Source organism: Chaetura pelagica, unplaced genomic scaffold (assembly GCF_000747805.2).
Source record: "Chaetura pelagica isolate M959 unplaced genomic scaffold, ChaPel_1.0 scaffold55, whole genome shotgun sequence".
Classification (NCBI taxonomy): Eukaryota; Metazoa; Chordata; class Aves; order Apodiformes; family Apodidae; genus Chaetura; species Chaetura pelagica.
The window spans coordinates 1,152,849-1,161,186 of NW_009953571.1; the positions used below are offsets into that span (position 1 = coordinate 1,152,849).

The 8,338-nt window shown below is 39.1% G+C and overlaps 1 protein-coding gene across 1 annotated transcript in view; it reads left to right on the plus strand.

The window, feature by feature from the left end:
* ALKBH3 (alkB, alkylation repair homolog 3 (E. coli)) overlaps positions 1–8,338 on the plus strand; it is an 18,488-nt gene that overhangs the window by 1,025 nt on the left and 9,125 nt on the right. Inside the window, exons 2-6 of the mRNA XM_009999584.1 lie at positions 759–871; positions 2,072–2,106; positions 2,867–2,914; positions 4,457–4,560; positions 5,692–5,780. Of these exons, the coding sequence (XP_009997886.1) occupies positions 759–871; positions 2,072–2,106; positions 2,867–2,914; positions 4,457–4,560; positions 5,692–5,780 (389 nt within the window). The remainder of the gene's footprint in view (positions 1–758; positions 872–2,071; positions 2,107–2,866; positions 2,915–4,456; positions 4,561–5,691; positions 5,781–8,338) is intronic.

An 8,338-nucleotide genomic window follows, 5' to 3' on the forward strand; every position in this document is an offset into this window, starting at 1 on the left:
GAGGTGGTTGAGTCACCATCCCTGGGTGTGTTTAAGGGTCGTTTGGATGTGGTGTTGGTGGAGATGGTTTAGGGGAGAACTTTGTAGAGCAGGGATGATGTTGGACTCAGTGATCCCAAGGGTCTTTTCCAACCTGAATAGTTCTATGATTCTATGTAGCCTGTAAGTTGTTTGTCACAGGTGTGTTTCATTCCTTCTGTTCCTAAGGGGATTTTTGAAAAAGTTTTTTTCCCTGTCTTCTGAAAGTGAAGACTTTTACTTTGTCTCAGTTTCAAGCACATTTTTAAACTCGTTTGCATGTGTAAATAGAACACATGAAGTGGTATGCCTGACTTGCTCATCCATATTTTGCCATCTCAGAAAATTTTTTAATATAATTTTTCTCAGATAAATGTCTTTTTGCTTCCCCTCAAAAAATAAAAATGTAGAGGGAAGCCGTTTAGCTGCTTGGAAAAATTTCTGCTGGCATGCTGCTATGTTTGTGGCACAATTGAAAGGTTCTGGATGTCATCCTTCCTGATAAAAGAATGCTTAATTTTTGTCTGTCTAGGAATAACAAATAAATGTTAAAAAAATCCACTTTCTGGGCAGTTTAAACTCTTATGTAATGTAGGTTTGGCTACTCTGGAGTCTCTACCAATCAGAGGAGAATGCTTCGAGGAATGATTCCATAATTGCTTCCAAACTCCATTCTTTGTATGGTGAAATTCTATTTAATGTGGGTTTTTTATTTTGTTTTCTTTTCCTCCTTGCTTTAGCACCTAAGGCACCTCTGGCCAGCAGCCTTGCTCCTGCAGGCACCAGACCAGCATGGATGAAGAAAGATCAGCCACACACTCAAAAGCAATTTGTCTTTGAAAAGCCATCAGAGGTAAAAATTGCATGGTAAAAAATGAAGAATCTCATCTTTTACTAAACTTCAAATGATAAAAATTATCAGACTTTGAGATTACATTCTCATGCTTAAAAACAAATTACTCAGCTGAGCTGCACTTTGGGTTTTTACCAAGCAGAGTTTGCAGCTCTTGCATACATGGCAAACAAAGTCTCTATTTAGCCTCAGACTTGGAGTATTCATTAGGTACCTGTTAATTACTTTTTTCAGAAAGCCAAAATAATATATTCTTCTATTTATTCAGAATAATGCAGTGCCCTAAGCATGATCTGAGCTATTTTTCGCTCAGTCAGGCTGTGTGTCTCATTTGTTGCAGGGGAACAGCATGAGATTTATGTTATAGACTTTGCTTTATGTCTTGTCAGCAGATGGAGAATATTGCACTCCATGCAGTGGGAGAGCTGTTAATTCCTTTCTGGAGGAAAAAGTAGTCTTGAACACTCTTTTCTAAGACAGAAGTGTTTGAAAGGATGTCTTCTTGGCTTGAAATTATTTCAGATGGTCTGGAAAGATTCTGTTTTCTCTATGGCAGAGCCCTGGTATCTATATTGTACTATATTTTAACCCTCTTGCTTGCTCAGTTTATTTCCCTGTATTTCAGCACTCTCCTGAGCTCACAGAAGAAAAGTGTGAGTCCCTGAGACAACTAGAATGATAATCCAGGCAGGGCCAGGCTGAATTAAACTACTGTGTTTTTGTTTTTACAAAAAACAGTTATCTCAAGCTGTGCAGACAATTTTACAGTGTCAGTTCCTGCTATGTGTGGTCTATCTTGTGTTTTGCTCATTGTCTGGAGCCTAGGATTTGTTCATCCCTCCTATAGTTGCTCTAGATTTTTACTTCCATATGTGAAGATAACATTTTTTGTTGTTGTTGCAGTTGATAAATAGCAAGCAATGTAATAATCCAAATAATTTAGAAATTATGTCCTTTAAGGGGCAGTTGATTGTTAAAAACCACCTGTCATTATAGCAGCATGTAAGAGTTTTATGGAGCATGGAGAGAGTGGGTAGGTTCTTACTGCTTACCAGTTATCCAGAAGCATGTTTTTGTTATTGTCATACTAGTATGCAGCTGTACAGAGTTACTGTGGATGGCAGTCAGTTCTGTTTGACCTGGACATGCCAGGTACTGAAATGCTTAGTATTCACCATGTATTGTCTTGTTACCTTTCAGGTGGAGCGCAGAGTTCCTGAGGCAGGCATGATAGAGTGAGTGTTCTGCTGACTTCACTGTCCTTCATGTGGTTTGTCTGTCTTGGTGGCTTGTGGGAATCTGCTGAAACACTTCCTTCTCCACTTACAACCGCCATGCCTTTGGGTTTTTACCAAGCAGAGTTTGCAGGTGACACCAAGCTAGGTGGGAGTGTTGATCTGCAGTACAAAGGGTGGAGTTTCAGCCTTTTTATCCTGAACTGAATTTCTAAACAATAGAGTACAAGGCTGTGCTAACTAGTTCTTGTGGCTTTGGCGTAGCTGTATAAGCCAGGAAGAATAAGCAGTTGGACATTCGGGATCGACAAAATGGCAAATATGTGTGTGTGGTGTATGGTGAAGATACAGATTTTGAAAATTAGGTTTGCTTTATTTTGGTTATCTTGGTAGAATTTCCTTACTCAGTGTGCCTGTAAATGCAAACCTAATGGTCAAGGTGCAGTCTTGTATGGTTTTCTCCTTTAGATTCCCCGTAACATCCCTGCTTTACTTATCTCTAGAGCCCTAAAACTCTGAGCCTTTGGTGAAATAATAGTGAGAGGTAGAAAGTACCCACAAACTCATTTGCTTTTGCAACACCCCTTGCTGCCTTACTCTGAACTCTGTCTCCAGCACATTATTGCCTCCCCCTTTTTTTTTTCTTTTTCAGTTTTAAAGGAAATTCCTTGTCCAAGCTTACAGTAATTCTAGTCCATGAGGCTCAGTGTAAGATAATTTCTTGTTGTTTGTCCATCTCCTTTCCCTTCTGCATCCTCAGCAAGCCTGGGGTGTATGAGCTCAGCAAAGGACCAAGTGGTGTTTCTAGGTAAGTGGATGAAACTTGTGTGCTGTTGCAGAGTGACATGTTGATACTCATCTTTCTGAAGTCAAGTCTGTGTAGAGTGTTTTGACTGTAGCAGGTGCACATTGCCCTTCCTCTGCGACTTCTGTTTAGAGTACTCCTGGGAATACTTTCAGTATTGGGTAGCCAGAGACTTACACAGTTCTGAGCAGCTCTGAAGAGAAGTGAACCTCTTAACATCTAGTGTGCACTGCATCTAGTTTTCTTCTCCAGGATGAGGAGAAGGAGCTATGTCTATTTATTTAATGATCCAGAGTAAGTTGCTACTTGAAATTTGGATCAGTACTCCTGTGTTAGCAAGTGCTTGATGTCTGTGTTGTATAGTTAAGAGCTACCAAAAACTTTTAGCTGTAAATCCAACTTGTTTTAAATTAATCTAATAAAAGCCTTTAACATTGAGCAGGTTTGGTAACTTTAGAGTTGACCGTTTTGCTTACATGCTAGGCCTTAATTATCTCAGCTTCAGAAGAAAACCTACTTGTTCTGTCATTCCTACTAACTATAATGCATTTTATTTTACCTTGCTGACTTAGCTGCAATATAGGTATTAATCCCTTTCTTCTGAATTAGTTAGGTTTTATTAATTGTGGAAAAAATGCCAAGGATGTGGTAACTTCTTGTGCGTTTATTTCAAAGCTTTCATCTTGTTTTCTTCTAAAACTGCAAATGAGGTTTTATACCCATTTGAAAAGTAACTATTTTGGCCAGCTGGAAAGAGAAAAGATACACAACCAGCTTGCTTATTCTGTCATGTTCTGGAATTTGTTTTCTTAATGTCTTTCTGGAATATATACATTTCTGGAAAGTTAATAATCTGATTTTGCATCTCTTTTAGTGCCTTTACTATATATATTCTTATTCTGATGTCTTTGGAGCACTGAATAGTTGTGAGAGTAACCTCTTGTGAACAGAATTCCTATTCTGCAGCCCACCACAATGGCTGGAATATTTAAATACTACTGTTAGTGCAGTCTAAATATAAAAGGTATATATGAAAATGTAAAAATAAGAGAGATTAAATGCTCTGTGGTTCTTGTGCTTGGAAAAGAGAGGATAGGATGGCAGTAGTGGTAAAGGGTTATCAAATTCTGAGTGGTGTGGAGATGGTGAATGAAGGGCAATTATTTACTTACATTGATTGTAGTACAGGGCTATCTAACTTATCAGATGTGAAGTTAATAACAAACAGAAGGATGTAATTTTTTCACACAGTATATGGCAGATTGTAGGACTCATTGGATAGTTTTGGTGTCACATGTTTTAAAAAGAAATTAGATGCATTTGGTGGGGAGAAGACTGATCAGGAGCTCCTGCTGCCTTTCTGGTCTTTCCTTTAAGTCACCTTTTGGCTGTGGTCAGGAATAGGATACTGGGCTTTGCCCTTTTGTCTGATGCATTTCAGCCATTCTTACATCCTTTGGGAATCTTGTAAATTAGAATATTTTATCACAGCATATATAGAAGTGTATATGCCTTCCATCTTCTATTTGTCTTTTTCTTCCTTAGGATTCATTTGATTTCTGGCTTTATTGACTCAGAACAAGCAGATTGGATGTTTGAACAACTCCTCGAAGATATACCTTGGGGTCAGAGAACTCACATCAGACAGGGTAAGGGGTGTGTAGACAAACTTTTTAGGTCATTTCCAGGTAATTTCCAGGTAATTTCCATTCCAAAATTCATGCACAATGAATTTATAATTGCTTTTCATTTTACATATTACCACTGCTTCCTATGTTTCCTTCCAGATTATCCATGCATATCTGAAGAGTACTGCTGCTTAATTTTCAATCTCTATCACCATGTTCATATTGCCAATTAAATGAGATCTTTGCAAATCAAAATTCCCTGTCTTTAACATACTGTCTCACAGCTGCAAAAACTCTGTTCTTTGAGGATTTTGTTGCCAGGAATATTTTTTGCCTCTTTTACTTCAGATCCCAGCAGAGCATGTTTCTCTTCCCTTGTCTTTGCTTAATAGTTGCAGTATGCACTAAGTGAGGGGACTGCTATTCTGGATTTGTTCACTAAGGGGCATCTGTTCCAGCTAAATTTTATTTCAGTCAGGAATGGATGTAAGATAGTATATCAGAGCAGTTACTGGGCAGAGCTGGAAAGTAACTTCAACATCTGTGTTTATTGGCTTGCAGTAAAGGTACAATGGAGAATGTTATCTGTCAAGCAGGAGAAATAGCTACTAAGATAGTCTTTTCAGAAGTTGAAAGTACTTTTTAACTTGATGTTTGGTTTATACCACAGAGCATGCTCATATTTGACAAAATATTACTTGTCCAGCCTTTGTACATTCTTCTTCTGTAATGCCTTATTGATGCTGCAGTCCTTTCCACTTCATCCTTTCTGGTGGCTATGTCTTGCACCGTATGCCAGTGTGTTAGGCACTGGATCCATGAGAATATAAAACAAGCCAGAATTACAAATAAAATTTCAGCTTCATTTTACTGTCTTTAAATGGTCCAGTCCTTGCCACGTCTGGCATACGGGTAAGAAAATGTGTGTGATTCTGAGATTTTGGCAAGGTAGTTTCTCTTACCTGTTTTTAAATTAATCTCATTCCTTCACTGTGCTAATTATATAAGACTGAAGATTTTAAGGGACTGATTTTTAATTTTGGGTAAGTGCACAGCCCCTTTTTGGTAGTTTCTTGGCAGAGTTGCATCAAGCTGTCCATTTTCATGTCCTTTGATAAGGCAACTGAGAAAGTCTTGTTTTTATCTTTTTAGATGTATCTTTTGAGGAACCAAGGCTGACCTCCTGGTATGGGGAACTTCCTTACACATACTCCAGGAAAACAATGCAGCCAAACCCAAATGTATGTATATGTTCACAGTTTTCTTTTGTTACTGTCTACAAAGAAATCCTTTGCAGAGATTGAGACACAGTAAATCCCTCTCCTGTATTTTTCTGTAGAGTATCTATCTGCATTTTGTTTGTGATCAGCAACAGGTACTAGTGGAATGTGGACAACTTCATAAAACAAACATTATGACTGGATTGACCAAGAGGAATATGACTTAGTTGCTAACCATTGGCAAAAGGAAACTCTGGAGTTTAAAGTTCTAATTTTGGGTTACTGTAGCTTTAGACAAAACTTTAAATTGTTCTGTGTGGCTTTATGTATCTTTATACTGGAGATTGTAATGTACACAGTCATACTGAGTTTTTATTTATAAAGATACAGCAGTATCAGTTACTGAAACAGTTACTTTCAGAAACACATTCAATACTGCTTAAATGAGAATTTAAGCATATTGGTGATTCCTTTGTGAGAGCTGTGGAATTCACACACACAATCTGCTTGCTCAGCAGCTCCAGATTATATGATGTAATTTTCCACACTATTTTGGAAGGGTTAAAAACCTGAGTGACTCATTGAGGTTTTGTTCATGTTCACTGTCTCTCTCTGGCCTACAGTCTGTTGTCCCTTTGGCCTGTCTCTCACTATTGCTTTGTTTGAAATTTCTATGGCAGTAGGCTGCAGTGTTCTGAACTATAAATTGTGACTGTTGAAGGCTGGATAGCATGAGAGAGAAGCATCCCAAGTCCCAGAACTGCTGCCAAAGTGGGGGTACCTCCTAGAAAGCTCCGTTTGAGAAAAGTGGAGAGGTGTTATTTAACAAGATGAGTTTTTAAGATTTTGTAGTCTCAAAACTTCCATAACCCATGGGATTTGTGGTGGAACAAATAGGTTGGGTTTTTTTATGCTCATTTATGAAATACTGCTTCAAATTTACTTTTTTAGAAGCTGAGTGGCTTTAAGGATTGGAGGTGTCCCTCCAGAATAATTTTGTTGTTCACTAATTATTTAAATCTAGTTCAAAATTGCCAGTTGTGGAAGTTGCTGCTGCTCAGAGTTTGGATAGAGACTGAATACCCTGCATTGATATGCATAAAGTTCAGGGTTAGCTCTCATTAGTCCACTGGTTTGTTTTTCTTATCTAAGAGGTACAATGCCTAAATCAGTCAGGCATGCTGATCCTGCCTTTTATCTCTGAATAATTCTTCTTTTTGCTGAGAGAAAGAAACTCCAGCAGAGAATGAGATGCATGGGCAAACTTGCATAGCTGGGAAGCCAGCCCTGCCACTGGCTTCCCTGCCACTGGCTTCCCTGCCACTGGCTTCCCTGCCACTGGCACATGTTATGAACAGACTGCACATAAACACTCAGACATTTCACTGAGCTTTACAGGCAGGAGTTCCTGCAGTCGCAGAAGCAGCAGTGGATGGTGTAAAGAGCACAGTCCTTCCCTGTAAAATAGGGTTTATATCACAAAAATATCCCAAGTAAAATGTAATTCAGTGCACAGCTTGGCCAAAGCCAGTTACTTTCTTGGAACACTTGATCTGTAGGAACAATTAGCTTTGTGCCCCTCCTAGTTTGTTTGGTAGGGCTGGATGTGATTGCAGCGTTGGTAGGTATAATCCAGTGCTTGTGCCTAAATAAATGTTGATACTAGAAACATGTTTTTTTATAAGCAGTTGATGGCACAATAATGTTTCAAAAAAATTACTTCCACTCCTGCAGGTTTGTAATGGGGTTTCTACTGAATTGTAAAATTCACCATCTGGTAATGTTTTTAGTAATAAATATTTTTGTGATAGGAACTGAAAGAATCCACTCCTAGTTGGCCACTGAGAAGTGCTATCACTAAGTCTTGTTGCACTTTTCATAGAATCACAGAAAGGACCTCAGGGATCATCTGGTCCAACCTCTTTAGGTAATACTATAGTTTATATGAGGTGGCTCATCACCCTGTCAAGCTGAGAATTAGAACTGTCCAATGTGGGTGAATCTCCCACTTCCCTTGGGAGACTTTTCCAATGTTTGACTGTTCTCATGGTGAAAAATTTACCTCTTGTGTCCAATCAGAACCTCCTCAGGAGCAACTTGTGCCCATTACCCCTTGTCTGTTCCATGTGACTCCTTGTAAACAGTCTCTTGGTAGCCACCCTTTCAGTACTGGAACATGGTAATAAGATCTCCCTGAAGCCTTCTCTTCTCAAGGCTGAGCAAACCCAGTTTTCTCAGCCTCTGCTCATAAGGCAGGTTCTCCAGTCCTCTGATCATCCTTGTGGCCCTTGACTGGACCCTCCGCAGCCTATCCACATCCTTTTTGTAGAGCAGGGACCAAAACAACCCAGCAGTCCAGGTGTGGCCTGACAAGCACTGAGTAGAGCAGGATAATGACTTCTTGATCTCTGCTGATGATGCCCTTGTTGATGCAGCCCAGCATCCTGTTGGCTTTCTTTGCCACTGCAGCACACTCATTGTGTTCATTCATTGTTACTTTTCTGTCATTGTATTGTATGCACATACTCTGCATTCAGACAGCTCAATTACAAACTATAGCTCTTTTTTGGGTGGTATTA